General features: G+C 38.9%; 1 protein-coding gene across 6 annotated transcripts in view; it reads left to right on the forward strand.

Moving 5' to 3' along the window:
• Nucleotides 1-20,478, forward strand: part of SLC38A9 (solute carrier family 38 member 9) — a 54,021-nt gene extending 33,543 nt beyond the window's left edge. For 5 of the 6 annotated variants that reach the window (XM_030004736.2, XM_030004738.2, XM_030004740.2 and 2 more), the window contains 5 exons: nt 967-1,073; nt 7,720-7,833; nt 9,157-9,305; nt 16,896-16,985; nt 18,732-20,478. In XM_030004736.2, the coding sequence (XP_029860596.1) occupies nt 967-1,073; nt 7,720-7,833; nt 9,157-9,305; nt 16,896-16,985; nt 18,732-18,897 (626 nt within the window). In that variant the 3' untranslated portion in view covers nt 18,898-20,478. Of the gene's footprint in view, nt 1-966; nt 1,074-3,808; nt 4,047-7,719; nt 7,834-9,156; nt 9,306-16,895; nt 16,986-18,731 lie in introns of those variants that run through there. The other variant, XM_041120874.1, reaches the window with a different exon arrangement.
• Nucleotides 20,479-24,626: the final 4,148 nt, after the last annotated feature.

The raw sequence follows: 24,626 nt of genomic DNA on the forward strand, positions 1-24,626 counted from the left end.
AGCCCTAAGGAAGGCATATTCTCTCGACCTGGATGAGCCCTTCATTAATTGCCTGGGGTGTGTTTACCTTGCTGACTTCACAGCACTTTAGAGAAATCTGCTTTAAGTATGTTTGCATAGAGCAATCTGTGGTTTGATCTGTAAGGGTTTGTGAGCCTCTGATGAGTGTTTTGCTATATTGCTGGATGTTTTCCAGAAGCTGAGCTAGCTCAGGGATTTCTAATTGCTGTTAACACTCTAAAGAGTACATATATCATTATATAATACCAACAAAGATGGTGCTTTAATGATGTTACATATTGATGAATTCCTAAACCAGTTGCAGCACTTCCAGAAACACAAGCTTGTGAACATAATCCTTCAAGTATTAAAAGAAGCAGAGCAATGCTATTCCCATGGAGACCAAAAAAAAAATAAATTTCATAGATACTGTAAGGTGTGTGATAAGACAGGAAGTTGCTCTGCCTTTCTTTATGCCCTGGTTTGTAGGCAGAACCTCTTCAACAGCTACAGATGTCATTTTTCCTCTGGTAGCGTGACTTCATAACAAGAAAAGATGCTCACAGAGCAAATGATTCCTTCCCCCCATCTCCCTGTTCAGGGACCAATAGATATGCAGCCTCACTGCAATCAATTCCTGCCTCAAAAATGCTTTTCAGTTAAACTGTTGAGAAGCAGAAAAGCTTATATGTGTAAATCCTAGATTAACCTAATAATATTTGATGGTTGGGGTCTCTCAAGAAACTTTGCTGGAGAGTGGGTTATATAGCAACCACTGTTTTCACACATTTTGTACTTCCTGATTTAGTATCTGTATTGGCTATGGTCAGAGATAAGATGGATTGTCGCATTTCAATGTGGAGGTTCATGGTTCTGCCAACAGACCCACAGCACTGTATGTGCTCTGCGTTTTGGCATTGTTTGTTTCAAAGAAGTAAGTTATTAACACTTTTTTTCTTCCTTTAGAGTTTAGAATTCTGTTCCCTCAGCTCACAGGGGTTCTGACACTTGCCTTCTTCATCCACAACTGTGTCATCACACTTCTTCAGAATAACAGGAATCAAGAAAACAATGTAAGTGATTTCACAAGACCGTGCTGATTTATATCTAGATTACCAGGTGACACTATCTTTTTCCTGTTTGTTTCTCTTGGTATTGATCCAGGGACTGTAATAGCTTCAGAAAATGTAACTTGTTCTTGTGATCTGCTAAGAGACCAGTTATACATACTTCTCACTGGCTACCAACAGAGTAACAGATGCATTACAGATTTATTCAAATGAAAGCCTTGAGGAGCATCCCAGACTTATTTGTGGTCAGACTGCTATTAAATGGCCAAATTACACACAAGGGATAGAAGGCTTGACAATGTTGTAAGACCCTAGAAAAACTGACTAATCTTAGAATGAAAAATGCTGGAGAATGTTGGGCACAGGACTGATTTTAGCAGAATCCTGAACAATAATTTGGGGGTCTAGGTAATATCTTTTCTCAGAGTTGCTTCAGTAGTTTTGTGTCACAATCCAAGTCAAGGTTCATAGGGAAACCTGACCCTATTTAGGACATCCTCAAAGTTGAAGCCTGGATTGGGAACCTTTGTGATATGGAGCCTTTAGACTGGTCTTTTGCCCTTGAAAAAATTACGTACTGCTCATGCAGATGGAACAGCATTCTTTCTTAATATCTTCCCATTATAAAATACAAAATGGAGTAAATATGATACAGAGTTAGAGTCCTAGAGTACATTTTTACTGTAATTATTTTTATTATCTAATTTTTTCCTCCCTACTTTCCAAGATTCTTGTCCAGCTTCATTAAAATCTTAGCTGTAAAGGTAACTGCAATAACATACAAAGATTTTTATATATTAGCTGTATGAAAAACTGGTACAGAATCACAGAATGGTTGAGGTTGAAAGGGACCTCTGGATGTCGTCTTGTCCACCTCCTCTGCTCAAGCAAGACCACCTAGAGCCAGTTGCCTACACAACACATCAGATAAAATATATCTGATTTGATTATTCAGAGCTGAAGTACAGATTATGTGCTAATGCAGTGAGACGACCTTTTGCTTTAGTAATTTGCATAGTTACTTTTCTGTCCCTGTGAACTAAGTCCAGCTTGTGAGTGACCACCTCTGTAAAGGAGTCATGAATTCTCCTCCAGGAAAGCTTCTTGGGGTTTATGAGCATTTCTGAAAATAGTTTAACAACTAAAGAGGGGGTTAGTGAAGCTCTGGATAAAGAAAACTAAGTTAGTTTCTTCTCAGTTTTCTTAAGAGAATCTTACAATGTGGAAAAGGGCACGATTTCTTTTTCTCTTTAGCTATGGCTTTCAAATTCTAAAGGCATGGTCACTCCAGCAATGAGCTCTGTATGCAGAAGAAGCCTAATGCCTCCATGCTATCTTCAAGACTTCCTGTGGCTTTTCCCCCTCCATTTACATCAGAGCAAGCAATCAGCTGCAAAGAGCAGCACCTGGAATCTTCTCCAGCTTGCTTTTCCTATGTTAAGAAGGAAGAAATTGCTGCCTGCATTTGAATCAGCTTTTCTGAATGCCCTCCCTGGAGCTTAAGTTGAATTTCCAAGTCAGCCCTTGCACAGATCCCAAGCCCTCGACAAGACTCACAAGACTCTGGCATTCCAGAAGAGTGTTCAGATTGCATGGAAAGAGCACCTTTAAGTATGGCAGGAAAGGTTTGTAATGGGAAGCCAAATCTGTGCATAGTTCCTCCACGAGTTTTATTTGGCTAGAGATTTCCTTCCCTGTTTGTAGCTGTACAGGAGCCTTTCACCTAGGACTCAATCTGCTTTGCAAATGTTAATGAAGCACTGATGCTCTTGAAGAGCTAACTATTTTGTCATTATTTCACTAAGCTGCTGGACTAAGTGGAAGGTTTGCATATGTATAGGGATCTCAACTTCTGTCAAAAGTCATGGTGTTGAGGGTATTTACATTAACAAGATGCTTTCTTATATCAGTATCTCATGGGGAGTCGATTGGAGACTCCACTGTTTTATGGATCGACCTGTTAACATGTCACTTCCATCAGAGTTCTGTGAAAAGGCACAGAACTTGGCAAGCTGAAAAGTACTGTTTTAGTTTTGAAGAAAACTTGCTGAAACTAGTGGTCATAAGAACATCTCTTCGGGGAGGTGGAAAAAAGTAAGAGAAACAATAACATTCGTTTTATGGAGTCAGAAATCCAAAACAATAGCAGCTTCCATTCCGATCGGAGGCATGTATCACTGCCCAAAGCTAAAACACACATAAGGGGAGGATTCCTCTGGCTGCTATTCCAGTACAGTGGTGTGGGTGTGAGAAGAGCAGTGCAGTGGAGTAAGTCAAACGTCAGCACCACAGCCTGGAGAAGCCGTGTGAGCAGAGTTCTGAGTCTGCAGTTCAAAGTTGAGTTCCCTGTTACCATCTCCCACTGCTGTCCCCTTGAATTTATCTGTGTAAGTTTTTGTGCACTGCACAATCAGCTGGTTTGGAAACTGATTGCATAGAAAACTAACCCAGCCACAAAAAGGTGATTTGTTGGGGGTTTTGTTTTGGTTTTTTTTTCTGATTCACGTCTGTGATCTGATTCCCTGAGCAACTGTACAGGTGCTGCACAAGCCCAGAGCATGATCTGCAGGCATGTAGGCAGCTAGTGCTGTCTCCTAACAATTGTTCGTGGACCTACCTGGGGGAAAGGCTGGGAGTGGGGAGATGTTTTTTGTCCAGGTGGTAACTGCAGAAGGTATGGAGCTGTGGATGGTTCTTATTTCTGCAATATTGAAACACTGTTTATTCCCTGTTAACAGAGTGAGCTTCCAGTGTTGCTGCCCTACCATTGGTTTCTCTTTCCAGCCAAAATTATGCACAGCTTTATGCATTTTGGTGAATACTTTTTTTGTCATCCTGTTAAATGTTATCACTTGCCCTTGGTGCTTGAACAAGTGAAGTCTGTTTTTATGATACGGATCCGAGTCTTGTTGAGGTATTACAGAGACAGCATCTCTCTTGTGAGAAGTGACCAATCTGAAATTGGATGATCAAAAGGTACTTCTAATGTGGTAATAATTACTAAGCACTGATACAGGCTTCTCCATCCAAGAAGCAACTCTACAAACTAACTTTCACTGTGGTACTGAGCTAAAAATGAGCTATTTTCTGCATGGTGTGCAACAGGGGAAACAAGACCTGAAAGTTGCCTGTTCTTTTCACTGTCACGTAGGAAATACCTGTAGGGCCAGAGAGCCTTCACTGTGCTGCATCCAGTCCTGTGCCGCAGGTCCAGCCTGCACCTCGGTACTAGTCTATATGTGTGATACAACGTCTTGTACTTTCAGAGTTTTCTTTGTTAACTCCACTCTATTTATCAGACTCATACTTTTGTTAGGAGTCTGATTTCTGCCTTCATTCTGCTGCTTCTGCCAGCCTCAGTCACCCAATTTTCTGTTCTTCCAGAGGCACTTGTAACACTTTGTTCTGCACATCTGACCAGAAAAGCTCCTGGTCAGCAGTTAACTGCAGCTACCATACACTCTCCAAGTTCCACCTCAAAATCTGCCTATTAGTTCAGGTGTACTTGACAAGGGCTTGGCAGGTGGCAAGCCGTGATCCTTACAGACTGTGACCTGCCTGTTAACTTTGATACTTCCCTTCCACTCTGACCCCCAAATACTTCCTCCTTTCAACCTTTTTTTCTACATTTGAATCTTAGATTATAAACTCTGGGTGCGAGAACTGCAGTATCGTTTATGCTTAGGCAGCTTCCACCACAGTCATGTCCATTCTGAATGTAAACGTCTTAGTATAAAATTTAAAATAGACAAATGCGATTATTGCTCTGTTACTTAAAATTAATCCTTTTATCTCTCTCCATGTGTCCTTTGGTTTTATCTGGAATTATGCTGTCTAAACAGTATTTGTAGTCAAGGTCTTTATGGAGTGAACCCAGGTCTCCTGAAGAGTAATGAACAGTAATCAAAAGATGTTCCTGTTACATATAAAAACACACACTCTTGTACAAAGATAATCATATTATGTACAGAAGCAGATGTTTGCAAGGGAGCTGAGAGATGTTTGAGAAAAAAGAAATTCAGGTTTTCAAGTTGTCTTTATTTCTTTTCTTGTTGCTTATGGAAATCAAAAACTGGGTATTCTTTGTATGGTGACTGCACCTGCAGACAAGGGTCTATTGTGTTACATGCTATAAAAATACATTATCAAAATTATCTCAGCACTTAGTTTCAGTGCAGATTAAAGCATACACCCTTAATAACTGTAGCAACATGAACTGGTTAGTATAATCAGAGGTAATAGCACACCAGCTATCTACCCTTAATCAAGTGTAGTCCAAAGGAAGCAGTGAGAATTTCATTTCAGATTGCTTGCCCTCACAACTGCAAGTACTTGTCACAGCAAAAATAGTTTTACAGTTGGTTGTAGAGCTTACATGTAGGCTGAGTACAAATAACAACTGCGAGTTACTATGCTCTCTTTATGCATGAGGAATACACCTAAAATACTAAATTTAAAGTAAGAGAAAACAGGTTTTGTCAGATGATGTGCCTTAAGGTCTTGGGTGCATTTTAAAAAATGACAAAGTCCTGTCTTCAAGAGATGAGAGTCTGTGACTCTGCAAAACCATCTTACCCTGATCAATCTCTGGCTCCTGCAGTTAATGGAAGTTACTCATAAATATCTATAAGAAATCTAGATGTTCAAATTTAGTATTCCTAACATCACTTTTTAGGATGGGCACTGGTGCTTTTGAAGATGTAGCTGTTATATAAAAACCTGTACCACTTCTTATGTCACTGAGGAGAAATTCTGGGAATAATTTAAAGAAAACACTATTGCTCAACTTCTGATGGAGGTTGGTAGTCCTTAGTCAGTGACCAGTGCAAGAAGAGTGAAGACTAGAGAAGCATCTTCCAGCTGCATGTAACTGATCAGCACGAGGAAGAGGTTGCAGCTGGAAGCGTGCAGCTGCTGGGGACATGAGGGCCACCCTGGGGTATATGTTAACAGCGTATTGTTGTCTGATGAGAAATATCATTAGCCTTTTGCAGGCTGATGGGGAAAAAGGCATCAATCTTCTCCCCAAAAGCACTGGGAAAATGAGTGGGAGATTCCAGTTGCCTCACTAAAAACTGGCCTCCTTCTGAACTTTTCTTTAAACTCGTAATCTAGCATTTTATACTTTCCTCAGGGACAACCTTGCCCTCAGGAGACCCCAGAAAAGTATAGGATATGCTGCTTTTGTCAAGGAGATAGTGTGAAGAAACACTTGGGGAAGTAGTTCCATGCACAGATGTGAGCAAGCTTTGCTGATGCTCAGTGAGCTGGCTGGAGGCCATAATTATGATCCTGGTCTGGAAGCCATATAGTCCTAATCATTTGGTGCTGTGCCTGAGCTACTAAGACTTGCTTCTCAGTCACAGGAAAATAGGGTCATGTATTGAAGCATTACTAGTAATCCTTTAAGAAGCTGATAATTAGCAGCAGCTGAACAAATGGTTTGCTATAAGGTAATGAGTCTTTCGTAATGTAGCATAAGCTTGTACAGAATTTACTTAGTTAATAACTAGAAACAAATGGTCTCCTACTTTATTTCCAAAAAAAGAATTGATGTAGAAGAGTAACCCACTAAGTACATTGCTATGACGTCACTCTGATGTATATGTGGATTCTGCAATTTCATAAAGTGCTTGAGTAGATTTGCAGCTTATTTTCCAATACTACATGTTGCTAAAATATTTTAATTATTTTTGTGTAGTTGACAATCTTTTTATATATTAGATACTTCATAAATATAGTCAAAATTTTCAGAAGTGAACACTGAAGTTGAAGTTTAAATCCATATTTAGGTATATGTAATATAGTTAAATATGGATTTATGACCCTAGCTTCAGCACTCTCTCCTAAAAATCTTTGGCTATTATTTAGTGCACTTACCTGGGGTGTTTATAGAGATTCAGTAATAAAGTGGATAGGCAATTTTAAATGAAACAGTCATTATAAAATACAATGCTAAAGCTAAAGGACATGTATACCTCTGTGCCTAACGATGCCTTTCTGGTTTACTTATAATTTTTATTTAATGGTGTATTAGCTATGTCTTGTACCATCACAGCATTCATACAGAAGCCTAACATACTAGTTTCTGATTTGGAGCCAGTGTGTGTGGATCATCCTCTTAGGTTTCAAAGCAGCTTCTTTACCTTATATCTGAAGTTGGGTACGCTGATGTCTTTAATTGCAAGATTTTAGTCCTGACTAACCTGTCTCTGTCTTTGACAGCTGTCTCTGTGTCCCAGGGCTCTTAGTAGGAATAAGTGAATGTAAGAAAATAGAGGGGGGGTTCTTGTTTGTTTGTTTTAATAACTGGTGTATGTTTGTGTGTCCAACAATAACATGCTACATCTATTAGCATATCTGTTTCTTGCTGCCTTTTCTTTATGTAGATAGGTACATAATACCTGTCTAACTCCACTTTGGGGTATCTTCTTGCAGCTTTCTGATCTGATCCAGGACCAGATTTGAAATGCCCATTCAAGTAATAGAAAGTAAAAGTAAAAATGTAAAAGTAATAGTAATAAATAGAAAACAGTAGTAAATATAAAAGTAACAGTAATAAATGCAATAGAAATCTTCTCATGAGATTTTTATTTTGCCTGTTTTGGTGTGTCAGTGCTGGCCAAAATAAGATTTTATTTTTCTTCAGGTGAGAGACCTCTCTATTGCATACTTCCTGGTGGGATTAACATATCTGTATGTTGGAGTGATAATTTTTGCATCTTTTCCTTCTCCACCACTATCCAAAGAATGTATTGAACAGGTGAGATATTTTACTGCAGTATATATTTGTCTTTGATCTTTTAATAAACATGTGTAATAAACATGTGTTAAAAAGAACTGCTACTGCTTCTTGCTTCATGACTCACCCTGGCAGACACATCTGTCCTTGACTCCAGTCAGTTGGCTAATGTCTCATGGGCGCTACACAAGCAGATGAGTAATGGTTGTGTTATCTCATTTATATTCATGTCTGGTTGCCAGTGGTTCTGTAAAAAGCAAACATTTAATAAATACTCTATGAAAGTGATGAAGAAAGGGCCAAAATGAACAAGTGAACAGTTGAGTCTTTAATTTCTTTATCTTCTTTAATCCTGAAAAGTATTATGTTTATGTTTAGTTGTGTGTGCAGTGACCAGTCCCACTCATTGGGACTGGTTTCAGGTACTCCAGAAAAAGAAACTCGTTTCGGTAGGAGTCCTCACTGTGGGTAGGTTTGGAGTCTAACACTTTGGTGAGCCTTGACAGCCGTGTTCTTCAGATAATAGCACCACATGAAACACCTTGTGAAGGCTATTAAAGTCTTACCTGTTTGTAGATAAGGCTGATTCCCACACGCTGAATTACTTCAAAGATAGGAGTTACCAATTGGTGATCCATTTTATGCCAGCTGTTCCATGTCTCTTGCATAATATTTAGCAACAAAGCAGCATTTAAAGGCTTCCTCTGACTGTAACTTGGTGAGAACTGGTGCCATTGTTTAACCACGAAGTAATTTTTTTGAACCATTTAAAATAATTTCATGGGGTGAAATCCACAGTTAAATAATAGGTGACAAGTGATTTTCTTCCCGTTTATTTTCTGTAGTTATCCTAAGTACTTACAAAGCCATTTGTATATTTCCATGATACTTAAGTCTTATAGTACTTTTTCACATGTTCCTATGTGTAGTATATGATCCCTTCCTCATTTGTATGTGATCCAGTTTTACTGATTAAATAACTGGTTTTAATATCTAGATATTATCTGACAGGTAATAGGAGCATATGAATCCTAAATGCCTAAAAAATCAGGTGGCCCTTCCACAGCCTTGATTATTTGAGGATGTTCAGAAGATTAGAAAATAATTCCATCTTTAATGCTAACGTGAAAGCTGACATCAGCCCTGTAATATTAAAAAATCAGTTGGTATTTGGTGGCAAGGCAATTGTGAAAGGGGGAGAGGGTATTTCATGTTACGGAGTTCATTTAGCAATTTTAGTTGCTTGGCTTTTATCCCTTCCTTTCTTGCACACAGCTATTAAAAATCAGCATATACATGTAATCAAGCCACCATTGATAAGTGTAACATTATTCCTGTGTTTAGAATTTTCTAGATAACTTTCCCAGTGATGACATCATGTCATTTGTTGCAAGAATATTCCTGCTGTTCCAGATGATGACTGTATACCCACTGTTGGGCTATCTGGCACGAGTTCAGCTGTTAAGACAGTTTTTTGGAAATGCTTACCCAAGGTAAGAAGTCTACTCCTTGACAAGAGCTTGGCACACTTTGCTTAACTGGCCTTATGTTGTCAGAAATTTGGCTGAGCTTTGGAGGATTTCCTTTGCTGCATTAGGTACATTTCAGAAGCTAATTTCACAATGTTTGTGGAGTCAGGGGGTGAATAGGCATGCAAAATAAACTTGCCTGCAGATCAAGACTGCTAGAGCTTGGCAGAGCAGAAGGGGGGGGGTTCTTTTGTTTTAGCTCTTCATTTTGTTAATAAACAGAGGAATTTTGTCAACACAATTCCTTTGTGTTATGCATTTATATGGCAAAAGAAGAGTTGTACAGGAAAAAAATTTTGTTCAGTCCAGAAACATTTCATCAAGTAGTCTTTAAGCTGTGAAGGGCATACCCTCTGGATATTAACCTTTCAGGGTGCCATATGTGTTTTTATTGTGCATAATTAGTAATCATCCATCTGTTTTTAAACAGAGCTAATAGCTAAGTGAGTTGTTAGCTGTGTTATCTAGGCTGCTGCTATGCTTATAAAAATAGCTTTTCACATGCTAATTTCAGAGATGAGCCCCACCCCTGCATTTGTACACTGTCTGAACTCTGGGGAAGAGCTGATCCAGATTTCAATTTTAGTTTTGTTTTTTTTTAAATAAAACCTGGGACATTTAAATTTGGAGTATTGTCTGAATTTGTCACAGCTGAGAAGTTGGCATTTATCTCCGAGTTTCTTATTTTATATTGTGAATTGCTGTTGATGGAGGAAAGGAAAAAAATATCCCAGAAAGAAACGTGTATTTCCTCTGTGGCATCAGCAGTAGCATACAGGTCTGGGAAGACGTTCCAAGTTTCAGGTTTCTTCTATGTCCTAAAATAGGTATGAGAAGCTCTAGAAATTGGATGCCTAAAATTAGGCAGTGAAATAAGTGACTACTTTTTTTGATACTAAATTGTACGCAGTTCAACGTTGAGATTTTTAGGAACTGCTGCAAGTTACTCTTGGAAACTAGGCCATTGATTTAAGTGCTAAACATGGATTTCACAGCCACTGGGAAATAGCCATGTCCTTTATATTATGTGGATGTGCCTCTTCCTATCTCCTCCCTCCAGTTACTCCCTGACCAGAACGGTTTTCATTTCCCTCATGCCCTCTTCTAGAACCTACAGCTTCATACCAGTCTCTTCTCAGGTTAATTCCGGCTTGCTGTTTTCAGCCTTCATGGTATGACGAATGTGATGATGCAAATACTTGCTTGGTTCTTGTCTCCAGGATGTCCTGTGGGTAGCTTCACTCACTTTTTTTTTTAAAGACTCCTTATAGGGAGGTATTTAAAGTTTCTGAAAAGTCAAAAATGGTTTCTAGGAAGCCACTTAAATCAATCCAACCTACAGTGATAAGGTAGTACATACTGGCTGGCTGGCTGTGTCTCCCTCTCTAGTATCCCAAGTATCTCAAATATAGCACAAAAATCACTCAGCTAACCTCCAAGCTTCAGCTTCTGTGCATTTACAACTGGCAAGGTCAGCCTTTAGTTTTTCTATGGAATGGGGACTAACTGAAGACTGGTAGCAAGCACAGGACCTGTCTCTGGGAGGATAGTAAAGATTTCCTACGTGGTTGTGAAATATGTCTTTTGATGACTGGTTCTCACCAGTAGCTAAAGCTGATGGAGGTCCTTTAGTAGCACTGTGCCTATATCACCTTTCTAGGAAAAATTTCAGTATTCTGAGTTTTTCCCCAAGCTGCTTTTATGGGGAAACATTTTGCAAATATAAGGAAGTGGCTCTTGCTGATATTTACTGATGTCTCACTGGGGAGCCTGTTGAAGAACCTACATGGAAATATTAAGTTCCATGACTTCTGTGTAGAAAAATGAGCACTCTACTTGTAGTTATATATACTCGGCTTCTTTTATCGAAGTATTCAATGTCCAGGGCTAATGGTTCTCGGGCAATAAGAAGAGTGACCTGCAGAGACTCAAGCTTTAGCTCTTAGATGTATGCATAAGGTGTATATACAGAGGGGAATATTCCTGGTTAGTTACTGGAGAAAATTTCTTTGTAAGTAATGAACCAAAAGGATGAAGCAGGAGAAAAAGAGAAGAACAGAAAGTGGGCTTCTGTGCTGTTCTTCTAGAAGAATTAAAAAAAAAAAACAAACCCAAGCCCACAGTTTAAAATCTTGTATTTTTGTGACTGATTCTGTCCATTTACATGATTTTTCTGCCTTTTCCTATTTTTATTTTCAGGTTGTGGAAGGGGGCTTTAAGAGTGTGCACTGATGGTATATCCATCCATCTGTTTATACAGCACATTGGGCAGTGTGCTGAATTCATATTGATTGTGCATTTGAGGATCTCTGCTGGCTACCTCATTTAACCCTGTGATTCAATGTGCTAAATCACGTGTATTTCCATAGGTGCATCCTTCCTATACTAAGTTTCCTTTGCAGCTGAGAGAATGTTATAAATTTACCTTCTGGCTATAATTATCCCATTTTTTCCTTTTTTACAAAAGAAACCAAGCAAACAAACCACACTTGCTCCTCTGGTCCAAGTCCCCATTGTAAATTTACCTATCTTCCTTTTTAAGCCCTGGGTTGCTCCATACAGATGTGCTGCAGGTTTCACATGAACTGGAAGCTCCCTCATACGAAAAGCCAGGCTTCTTCATATGAGCAGTTGTTTGCAGATGTGGATACATGCTGCTGCCATGAATGGAGTTAACGGCTAGCCATTATTAGCTGGAGCACTTGGAATTCTGGATGGATGTGTCTTAAAGCTGGCTGTTGATCGAATAGCTTGATCACGCATGTGCTTACAGGGCTGCCAGATAATTTTTATTTCCTAGCAGTGACTGTATGACTCAGATAAATTTGGTTCTTTGCTTTAACTCCTTTTCCTGTACTATTTATCTGTCACTGGGTATGATGAAGCATCAAGGTATCAGTTTGCTGTTTTGTAGTTCTTAGTCTTGACAATTGGTCTAATCCAAGGCAATTTCTACCAAAAGCAGCATCCTGTTTCTTATCCTGGCTTTTGCTGGTAGGCCATGGATTATCACTGGGTTATAATGAGGAACCATTTACTCACCTTCAGGGGAGCTTTTCTTGTCTGAAGACTGATCCCCATGTCTTCTGTCTCATGCTTTTTAGATACTTTGCAGTGCTATTTTTCTACTAACAATGCTTTGCTGTATTTATCCATAATGTATCCTACTAACCTGTAGTCTAGTGTGTTGAAGAAGCTCACCCTCTCCAAACTTAAAAGCTTAAGTAGATGATACATAACTTTTTCTTCTCCCAGGTTTCACATCAGGGATCAGCTCAACAGTGGCAGCTTGCTTGACTGAAGCAGAGAGGAAATAAGTAGCATCCAATGTCCTCTAGCAGTCAGGAGAACAAGAGCCCCTCTGCTTCTAAGAAGGGGGATTCTCCTTTCTCTTATGTACCAGTCACTTCTGTCACTGCCCAGCTTAAAAACAAATACGTGTGTAGATATGCTGGGCGCAGTATTCTTCCGCCAGGCACCATCACAAAGCCTTCAGCCTTTCTGTGCTTCCTACAAAAAGTTTAGAGACAAGAGAAGGCATCCTAATTCCTTCTCTAATTTTGCAAAATGTATGCTAGTGTGCAGACAACATAGAAAGTGACATACTGGGACAAAACCCAAGGAACTGTTCATTCTCTTCTTCTCTCCCTGGTGTTGTAAAGGAGGGCCAAAATATCGTGTATTGGGAAACTACTTGCTTTTCTAAAGTGAGAGATGTTTCCCATAGCATCTTTTAACGGGTGACTTAGGGCCAGAGGCATCTGGTTTATCTGCTGTTTCTTACGTGACTCTGGATCTTCTTTTGTGTACAGAAAGCTAGTTGTTGTTGTTGTTATTATTATTATTATTGGCTCTTGGCTACAGTGATATTTGTGACAGAGAATTCCCTTGATTAATTATATGCTGTGCATAAATTGCTTTGTACAGTCATCTGATCAGTTTTTAAAACTTTTTAACATCTTTCCTGTTCTGAGAGGTTAAATAAGCTGATGGACAGAAATCACTTGGCTTTCCTTAAAGATCATCCTCCCTTTACTCCATGGTAGCCCAGCAGACCTGCCAGTTCTCCCACAGATGTGTGTCTTCTGATGCAATGAAATACATTTCTGCTGTTTGCATGTGTGTTATCTGCTCTTCACCTAGCTGCTTCTTAACTGCTGTGATTCATAGTCTTTTGACTAATGTCGCTTGAGTGAGATTTCCAGGAAGAAACTGCATTTTTAGATACAGTAACCTTTCAAAAATTCTTACTTAAATGATCCTGTTTTGCTTTTTTCTTTGCTTTCCTCTTTTATTGTGTATGTTCACCCTGTGACTCCATGCTGAGTCCAGCACTTAAAATTTCCTTGTGTCTGACCTGAGGGGATTTAAAATTAGTTTCTTTCTTAAAATGTCCCCTGCCCTAGGGTTTGCTTTCACAGCTTTCGATATGATTCTTACTTTGAGGATGCTGAGGTTACTTAGATATATGTGGTCACTGTTGTTCAGTGGCTTAACTGTAACTACCACTTCCTCAGGAGAGAACTTGATAGAGCAAGCCATCTAATGACCTTCTGGCATACCAGGTTGTTTCTCAACTCCTGTTAATCTGAAAGGTTACCCTTGCAATGGGGGAAAAAAGCATAGGGGGAAGCTTGAATATTTTTTTTTTTTTCCCTCCTCTCTACTATTGTTTTTATGGGATTGCAGGTTTTTTGCAGGTGAACAGTGATTCCCTTTGTAGAAAAGAGCTAGAGTCTTCATCTGCCCAACCGAAAATATTGAGACTGAGGACAGAATATAAAAGACAGAGTGTCATGTGCCATACTTGGATTGCCATGGGTGTGCCTCTTTTGTGAATTATGGCCTCCTTGAGGCAATCCAACCTGTGCCTCAGAGCAGAAACCCTAATCAGGCTGCCCAGGCGGACAGTCCAGCCCTGGCATAGGCCACCCACCTCTTCTGCCATTGACCATAAGGAAGAAAGTTACACTGCTTAGAAAACAGCTCTGTGCCAGCAGGGTGGTTAGCTAAAAGGGGGGCAAACCTTTTCTGATCTCTAACATCATCTAAATACTTTTCTTCCTATAGTTGTAATAAGCAGAGGTGGTATGGTTATGCCCCCCAAAAATACTGTTTTTCTGACCGCCCTTTTGTGATGTGTGGTGACCATTAATTTTACCATAAGCCAATGTCAGGCTGAAACGGAGCAATTTAGAACTGAGAAATGGTTGTCCCTTCTGGAGCACACCTGCGTGAAACTTACAGTCTTATGAAAAATACTATCTCAAATAATACAGCTACTAGTAGCCCTAGATATCAGATTCTTCTTTATTCAGAAGGATAGGTTTTTTTCTAAATGATAATGCCTTTCTCTCCACTAAGAATGATTTTTCTTCCTGTCTTGGAGTTGAGATGAACTATGAATATGTGCCTAGGGAAAAGAAAGGGGTTGCAGGTTAAACACCTGTTACCAATAACATGGTTACAGCTCAGGCTGTTTCAAAAAGGTAGAAAAAGGAACAAGTTTGTTCCAGGGGAGAAATACAGTGTAACCTTTTGCCCTGAAACAGATGGATTTAAATCCTTTTCAGACTTTTGATCTTGGTATTGTTCTTGAGGATCCTGCTTAATTGTAACAATTAAAACTGCAAAGCACTGCTCTGCAAGTACTGAATTGTTTTGAAAGCTCCAGCATTTTGAGACCATTGTTTTCAATTGAACCAAAACACACTCCCCTCCCCAACCCAATTATTTTTTCCCAGATCAAGAAGTTGAAAAATGTTTTATTACACACCAAACTCACACACGCCACTTTGCTTTTGAAGTTATAAGAAGCTGGAATTAATGTTTTTAAAAGCAACAACTTTGAACTACAAAATCACTTCTGTTTTAAATCATGTGACAATGAAATACTTCAGACTTTTTTTCAGGTTTTCTGCTAAAATATTCTGAAGTGACCCAAATCTGCAAAACATTTTTTAATTACTAAGCCTGCACTCTTTTTAATTCCTCTTGCTAAAAAATTAATCTCAGCAAAAAAAAGAATGGAAGAAATGCCGTCATTTTCTGTGTTCATAAACTTTTGGCTTCAGTTGTGCTGTCTGACAGTAAGATTTGCAATCTGCTGTATGTGTGGGGAGAGAGGAAGTAATTTTTAATGAACAGTTTAGTTAATTGGCTTTCCTTAAAATATTAGAGAAGCAGTAAATGTTTGGTCCTTCTTTCCCTAATAGGTCTGATTTGGGGGATTTTGGTTTTTATTCTTGGATTTTACCAGGTTTATATCCAATTATGTATTTGTTAAAGTTTCAGCTGCTGTATTCCCACGGCTGTCTTCAGTCTGTGTTCAGTCTTGTACCACTGTTAAAATATCATGTACAAAATTAAAGATATTATTTCTGTCTTTTTTAAATGAATTTTTAAGAGCGAATGTTAGAAATAGTCCATATCTTAAATTATTCCTTTCTGTTTAAATTACCTCCATTCCCCTAAAGTTTAATAAGACCACTCTATGTCTCTAATATTTCTTCCTAACTTCGAAACTGGCAGCCAGCCTTCAGCCATGGAAGTGGTCACTTTTAAAAAGTTTGTTAGTGGCATCCTCCATAATACAGATACTTTATACAGTTAAGAAAAAATTAGCTTACAGGTTTTGTTTATTTTAAGAAATCAAATCCTCCAGAAGAGTAAACAAAACCTGTAAGTGTATGTATGTTTCCTCTGTGTGAATTCTTTTTTCCCTTCATAGAAACAGCTGGGTGACCAAAATATCGCAGTTTTTTATTGTATTTCCTGACTTCACCTTAAATTAAAATATGCCAACTTTTCATGTTCTCTAAGGAAAAGTGATACTCTCCTGAGTGTCAGCTCTGTGCATCACTACACAGAGTTTGTCCGATGCATTAGAAGCTGCTTTTGCAGAACAGAAAATCTCCTTTTTTTTCCTGCTTAATGCAAAAAGAAAAGCAACAGGAGATTATTTGTAAAAACAAATTCAACAAAAAATTCCAGCATAAATAGTGCACAGGTCAAATATTAAATGATGTCCAACATTCTAAATGTTTGTCCTCTATCAAAATGCACTAGAGTTCAAGTTTTAAGGTGTTATTTTCCCCCTAGTATTCTGTGTAATGTTTTCCGCTCAATGCATCTTTTCCTTTCTTCTGGTTTCCTTTAGTTCACTTTGAGCAATTCAGATCATTCTCTGAACAAGCTAATTCTTTCTTGTGGGAATTAAGTTATACAGTATTGTTTCTTTGGTATTTGAATAGCCAGCTGAAATACTTGAGTGCTGAGTACCACGTATGATGTTTTTCAGAAGAACTGCCAAATTACACATACTTACTCCTTAGGAATATTTTGAGTAAAAACACTTGATATTTAGAGTTTGGCACTCTGAATATTCAGTAGATGTTATGTTTGCGGTGAAATTAGTTAGCTTTATAGAGTGAGTCGTGCAAATGGAAACACCATCCATGTACCAGTTAAATGTTAGTGTAAATGAAGGATAATGGTTGTATTTTGTAATAAATACAGCATAGATTTTAACACACTTTCCTCACTTTCCTGTAGCATTTTCCATGTGCTTGTCCTGAACGTAGCAATTGTAGGAGCTGGAGTAGCAATGGCAAGATTTTATCCGAATATAGGAGGTATCATAAGGTGAGTGTTGCTTGCACAGTAAACTTGCCTGTGGTGTTGCTGCATGTTTGCTTCTTGATGTTGGAAAGGAACAGTATGAGTGTGGGTAATTCTATCTTTACATTTTGTGAGGCTTACACCTTTTTAAGTTGTAAGTAATGATTTAGAAGTATAAGCAATCAGCTCTTTTAAACTCCTGACAAGCAGCTATCTGTAATTGTGCCTCTGTATCTGAGATGATTGGGATGATTCCCCAAGTTTCATTGGAGCTATCTGAGAGCCTTGTAACTATACAAATGAAAGAATGTGGTGTCAATAGAAAAAGTTCCTTGGCTATTGTGTGGCTTCTCTCAAGTTTTTGTTTTGTGTTAAGACCATTTGAAGCTGTTTTGAATGTCCATAATAAAAATCAAGAAAGCAAATAACTTGAAAGGGCAAAGTGACATAAAAGTTGTACTTCTAAATGATATCTTACATTTACCATGTTAATAAACACCTAGGATTTCTATAATTGAGAAAGATTAGAGGAAATAATCTAATGAGTTTTATCTTCTACATTTGACACCACCATTTTTTTAATCATTGTCATTCATTCCTTGTTTGCATCTTTCTTACAGCAACCAGGAGAGGGAGGTGTTTAAAAATATAGAAATCTGCAATTATAAAACCAGAATGACAAGTTTAGGTCTGACCAGAGTAGCAGAATAACTTACTTTTGCTCGGTGGCTGATTTTGATTTTTTTTTTCCATTTCCTTTTATTTTTCTACCTCTCCTTTCAGTGAAAATTCTTGTATTCCAGTGGTAGAGATGGTCTAGTTATTAATTCCAAATAAATATCATGCAGTACATTTCTCTGTTTGCAAACTCATCCTGACCTCTGCTAATGTGTTCTTTCTGTGCATAGTAATCAAACTTTTGAACAGTGAATTGCCAGCTGATAAATTGTCTATATACAGTCTAACTTAGGTATTTGCTGGTTTTGTGTTGCAGGTGGTTACTCTGTATTATGATGTTTCCTCTGTCTAAAAGGAATGTTCAAATGTTTGAAATAAAATATGTTGTTAGTTAGTAATGCATATTGGCTGCAGTCTAGCTTAGTTAGATGGAAACTCACAATAGGGGAAAATAACGAGAAGGTTTTGGTAAGCAAGGGAGTGGTTAGAAAAAGAACAGTTAAGTGTTCCACTTGCTGTGGTTGATCATGTTACCAGGAGGGCATGTTGATCTTTTCAGGTCTGGAGAATGGTTTGCTAGAAGCTCATTAAATAAATTAAAATAAAAGTTGCAGATTCAGGAGGATTTCTCTGCTTACATGCTTTAACATGCATCCCCAGGTGGCTGGGATGCAATGAGATTTGCAGTTCTGACAGTAAAGGATGCCTAAAAAAGGATACACTGTCCGGTCTTTTTCTGTGGTGTGTGACAAATTTCCCCAAAGAAAGTAGAAACGTCAAGTCAAAGATAGGGAGTTAGTCCCCAGAAGCATCTGGAGATGTGACTGAAACATCAGAGGCATGTCAGAGTGTAGCTACACAGGAGCAGGGGGCTGAGCAAGAGAAGGGCATAATTAAATGCCAGTGAAGGAGGTGAAGAACAGCAAGGAACAGAAATTGATGTTTAGCAACTGCAGATAGTCATTGTTCAGCCTGTTCATTGGTTTGAGGGGGAAAAATGACATCAGGAAATAAGAGTTAACACAAAGCATTCTTTTTTTCTTTTTTTTTTTTTTTCCCTTTTCTTCTTCCCCTCTCCCTCCCTTTCCTCAGATACTCTGGAGCAACATGCGGTCTGGCCTTTGTATTCGTGTATCCGTCCCTCATCTACGTGATCTCCCTGCATCGTGCCGGGCAGCTGACGTGGCCAGCATTGATCATTCACATCTTTATAATCCTCCTTGGACTGGCTAATCTGATTGCACAATTCTTATTGTGAAAACTCCGCCTTCTCCCTGTAGCTGTTACAAGTGGTACTGTGACATTTGGCAACAGCCTTGAGCAACACTGTCACACATGAGAATGAACAGTCCTCAATGGGATCTTCCTGAGAAAAGCTGCACCTTTGAAACAAATTCAAAACACATCTTTCAGGCGCTTGACAGGAAACCTATCTTGCTCATCTGAAAACACAGCTTATTGAGAAGTGAAACGGTTCAGATTTGAGTGAGGTAGTTCTCCTGTTTTTCTTGAACATACATCAAAGGTTAATGAAACTCAAATATTTTAATTTTTTACAGCACACTTCTCAAAACGCAGTTTTCAGCCTCAGGCCATAGAACTCGTCTTCCCTCCAAAGGAACTGTCCTTACCTTTATTAAAAAACATGCTTTTTGCAGTATTGTTCAGTGACTGTTTGAAATGCTCTTTTGTTGCAGTTATTTTCCTGTTTTGTTTGGAAAATGAATAAATGATTGTCTTTCCTTTTTTTTTTTAGGTTAATTTATAGTCATTTGGGTCAAAATGCACTCTTAATTTTGAATATGCTATTAAATTGTTTTGGCAATGTTTTTCCTCTAGGAACTTCCAACTAAGAGAAACAATAAACTCATGTCTCAGTGTTTTATTCAGAACCAATATGTACACAAGTTATTTGTGATCTTATAATGAAAAGAGTCAGGAGGATTAAAAAAATTAGAACAAGACAATTAAAATTAGTATTCCAGGCTTGACCTCACTTCAACTCTGTTAACTGGGCTGTTATGTGCTGTGAAGTTGTCTTGTCAGGAGTTGCATGTGGTTTTATGGATGCATGTTGGACACAATGTTCATCACAGGCTTGCTCCCTCCTTTGTAGGGTCTTACTCTAGTGGTCTCTCACTATGCTCCTCCACTACATTACTCTAGACATTTTGGATGTGAGCAGAGAGACAAAGCCAGCACTCTTCAGAATTGTGGACTAAGTCAAATAATTTAAGTTTTAAATAATTCCTAACAGAAGCTGGAAGAATCTGGGAAGGGTTTTGTTTTGGTTTTTTTTTTTTAACTTCTTGTTTACTAACTAAGAGGGTGTACATGCGTAAGCACACATACACCTTCCTTCACCTACCATCTGTGAGTCGTGAGTCTTAACCCAAAACATGCAATAATTAAGTTGCCAGGCATTAGTGGAATGTCATATTTTGTGGTGGGAGAGAGAGTAAAAACTCCTCTGTGTACAGAATTTCAGTGTATTAAAATAATCAACAAATGTAGAATAATTGAAAGAGGACTCCGAGCAACGCTAAATCCCAAAGTAAGTAAAAGAGGAAAAACGTTGGAGTGATGCAATATTTGTGAAGTAGGAGTTGAGTTGGGAAAGATAATGACATTGCAGGGTAAGAGTTCGCATTTGCATCAGAAAGACAATGAAAAGTATAACCTAGTTTATTACCATGCTTCTCTGGGAAATTATGTGAATTTTTGTAGTAATGATGTAAATCCATTTGTTTGAGTTAGGCTCCTCAAACTGTGTAAACAACACTGACTTGCATAAATGTCCTTTGATTTGTATGAAATACAAGATCATACGGGTTTGGAATATTGTCTGCAGAATAATTATTTCAGATGCTGTCTTTTTTTCCTGTGAAACTTTTTGTGCCTTTGAATCAGAATTGGTGAATATATCCATCGTCTGTACTGTATTAGAGAGAGGTATTTGCCCCATCCTGGTCATTTTCCCTGTCTATACTCTTCATCTTCCACTGCTTGGTTTCCTTGTTCTCTAAAGCATATCTGTCCACCCTTTTCACTGCCTGACAGTGAGTGTATCTTGCAGTGCTGACCTCATTAGCACTGGCCAACACATCTGCTTTTTAGGGACTGGGTCTGACCTCTCCCATAAAATACTTCCTTGAATGTCTAGGTAGTCATCATGGCATGTAACTTGATGGCTGCATTCCCTCAATGTTCTAAGCAGTGTATTTGACCAATTAAACCTGGGGTTTTTTTTTACTTTCTGACAAACTTCCTCTTCTTTCCAACAAATTTTACAAATTTACAATTCCACAACTGTAGTATATTGCTAAACCCTCCACAGTTACTTGATACAGAAGAGAAGTACTTGAACACTGAAAAGAAAGGACAAAAGATGCAGGATTCAAGCATCATTGGCCCATTCACATTAAGCTCTTGTGTTTGTTTATTGTAGATTCGGTGTTTAATTTAGGTACAAACCCTGATGAGTGCAGGTACTTCAATTTGATTATGTCCATCTGTGTTCCATCTGGGTATGATTCCATGAGTTAAATCCTTGCCATTGAAGCAGATAGTAAAATGCCCATTGACTTTAGCAGAACTAAATTCTGTTAGGATCTAGTAGTTCAACAGAAATTCCCAGGTAAGACAGAGTTTACGGTGAAGTGTCTTAATTGCATCTTCTATCTGTTTGTCTCTTTTCCAGTTCTGCAATGTACAATGATCTGAGTTGATATTTAGAAGAAAATTATTCTGTACCTTTCCAAAAGCCTGTTTTAGCTCTGGGTTACAGGGATAGGTTCTTGCTGCACTGTTTATTTATACAGGCCTTTAACAGCTTTGATTTTAATTCTAAATTGATAAGTATTAAAGTGATAACAAATATTTCATTACACTGATCAGCTGAAGTACATTTTCTTATGAGAATTTTTTTTTTATTTTACTACATGCAGTTGAGATTCACAGGTGTCAGAAGCGAGTTACAAGTGTGTAAGTACAGGGCATTTTCAGGGTTTGGATTTTTTTTTCCAACAGTCAACATCCTATATTAAGTAATATTTTAAAATTTAATGGCAAATTAAAAGGTCTAAAAGTAGGTTGCAGTGTCTCTTTTCATGCAAGCACAAAATGTAGTTCTCCACAAATGCACACTTCATCTTGTTTGCTCATGCGACCTGCAGTGATGGCCAGCTAATTCCAATTCCTTATGTTCTCTGTTCCACCAAATCATCACGTGATTTAGTGGAGCAGAAGAAGTAATACACGGACCCAATGGTGTATTGTGAAATGTCATTTTTACTTTCTCATGAAAGAAAGATAACTTCTGCTGGAAATAATTGAATTCTGTCTTTACATCTGAGCTTTGCTGGAGTAAGCTGAGAGGTGAAATAGTGTCAGCTCTGGGCATTGAGTAAGAGTCTAAGGTTTCCTTCATAACAGTACCAGGCTCTTTGTTTAGCACCATCCCTACCTCATTGCACTCTGAAAATCCAGTCCTCCTTATTGTGTGGTAACTCCGTGATGATGCAAACTGAAGTTTTCATGGCAGGAGGCTCAAGCAGCTGTAATCACCTGTGCTGATGCCATCAAGCTAAAATCCAGATCTCAATGTACATAAGGCATTAACCCGGCATGACCTTTGGACATTGCCAAAGTATCGGTAGCCAGGGAAATTCCAACGAAGCTCCAAGAGCAGTTGTGGATGTGCCTGTGTGGTGAAGTTGTGGACCTGTCTGTGGGTGATTATACACAGTCTGAGCACTGAGACCGAGGGATTAGTTTTTCAGTGGCAGCTTTGTGATGAACAGAAGTAGTTGTACTTTCTAAGGGCAAGGACAGAAGATGGGGGTGTTAGGTCTGCCTTCTGCCATGATGAGAGAAAGAATTACCTTCTCCATACCTGTGCTTGTACTAACTCATTGCCTTCTCTATAATGGCCTAGCATCATCTGTTTCAGTTTCTTAATGTTATTGTGGCCCAGATTCTTCCCTTCAGTTCTAGCAGGCTTCAAAATCTCCTGTGCTTTATTAGCTCTCAGTTTCCCCTTGCTCTTCCAGCCGCTCACAGCTGCATCTTCCTAAAAATCAGTTTTTCCTGTTCTGTCTGGATTAATAATATAATGTTAATGTATTAAATCCTGTAGCTCAGATCATCTGCACATCAAACATGAGCATTTGGGATTAAAATGTTGGATCATTTAAACAAAGGGGCTCAGGGAGGACATTTTACGTAAAATTTCCTTTTTTTCTTAAAAGGTCAGCCTTTTGAACTCCGCATACAAAAAGTACATAAAGATAATGGCATTTGGTTGCAATGCTGAACACTTTGTTGGATTGACTGTCTGCCCACCCAACCTCCAGACTGCCCCCTCCTCCACCAGGTTTCCGCACTTGCCATCTTGGGGTTGGCTTTTGATTACATGATCACGTAACTGTTTTTCCATAGGGTGTCAGCTTCAGAGAGTGAAGGTTGCGAGAGCAATTGGTTCCTTATCATTGCTCAGACCTGGCATCTCCTGACTTTGAGTGCTGGACTTTGGGCAAATGTTAATTAACATGCCAGCATGTGCAGTGAGCCCTAAGGTTGGTTAAAACTCCTTTGGGGCCCCTGTCCGTAATGTCCCTCCAGCGTGGCATAAGAGTGGAAAGCTGAGAGGCAGCAACAGTATAACTGAATGTGGAGCTGCTTTGGGAAGGAGGAGAGACTTCCCGGAGTAACTGAGATGGGCGAATCTTTGATACAGTCTGCATTCTGGGAAGTCCCAGAGACTCCTGTGTACGTACAGCCAGACTGGTGCTGCAATGGCTGTGTTCTGCAGCAAGATGGTAGTAAGGGAGGTGAGAGACGTAGCCTCTGGAAAGCATATTTTTGCTCCAGAGGACAACTGGACTAAACATCTGTCATGATTATAATGGATATGAAGGCACGTGAGGAAAAATAATAATGGGAAAAGGATTAGTGCTTGGTAATAGCTGGTACCAGCTGTACCAGCAAAACAGTGTCACTTCTCACCTTCAGTTGGAAGCAGAAATTAATTTCCATGAGCAGTTCATGAAATTTGGGGGCTGTCTTCAGTAATGAAAATGCTATTTTAGCAGAGCTCTCGGTAACTTCCTAATAGGAAGTAAAATAGTAATGATATGCAAAGCACTGATAAGTTTGTTTTAGCTCATTGTACGGTGCTTGACAGGGGAGTACAGTGTAAGCTTTTCCCTCTGAGTTGGTATTCTGTGAGGTTGGAGTCATGATCAGCGTATTTAATTTCTTCTGCAGTTGAGAACACCATTAAACTTTTCTTGGAAAGTAACAGGACTCAACTTGCCAGATCCTCTCTACCTCTCACTCCTGTAATTTCAGATGGTGGAACCAGTGCTATGTAACTGTTGCTCTGTGGTTTCTGTTTCCAAACACCAACTGATACAGGTGGGGAGGGAAGGGTCTCTTTCTTTTTTCAATTTTACCTAATTATGTTTTTTCCCATATACCTCCTTTTTGTAATCCTGAAGTAGATTAAACAGTTCAGATGAAAAATGTGGCTTTATAGAAAACATTTTTTGGTCCCTCCTTAGTATGTTTATATTGCAGCTTGGCTAAAGTTCACTGAATTATTTCCAATAGCCCAAGTACTGTTTAAAAACTGCTGTCCATGTGTTTCTTTTCATCATTGTTTGAATGGTCTTTTTTCAATTCCGTGGACCTTGTTCACTTCTGACATTTCATTAAACTGGTAGAGGAAGTTGAGATTAGTCAGGTCATTTCAAATCAACACAGCAAAGTCATTCAGCTGCAATATGAGGGGAGGAGAAATGCCTAGACATTGAGTTCCAGGGTGGATACTAAATGCCACACCAAACAGAGACATTGTCCCCACTGCCCAGCTGGCTTCATCTCTTAGAGCAAAAGGAGATTGTATTACGAAATCACCGCAGGGCATTCAAATTACAGGCTGGTTATGGGAGGAGAGGGGAGGCTGTTTTGCACTGAAGCTCATTT

This window comes from Aquila chrysaetos, chromosome Z, assembly GCF_900496995.4.
Source record: "Aquila chrysaetos chrysaetos chromosome Z, bAquChr1.4, whole genome shotgun sequence".
NCBI lineage: Eukaryota > Metazoa > Chordata > Aves > Accipitriformes > Accipitridae > Aquila > Aquila chrysaetos.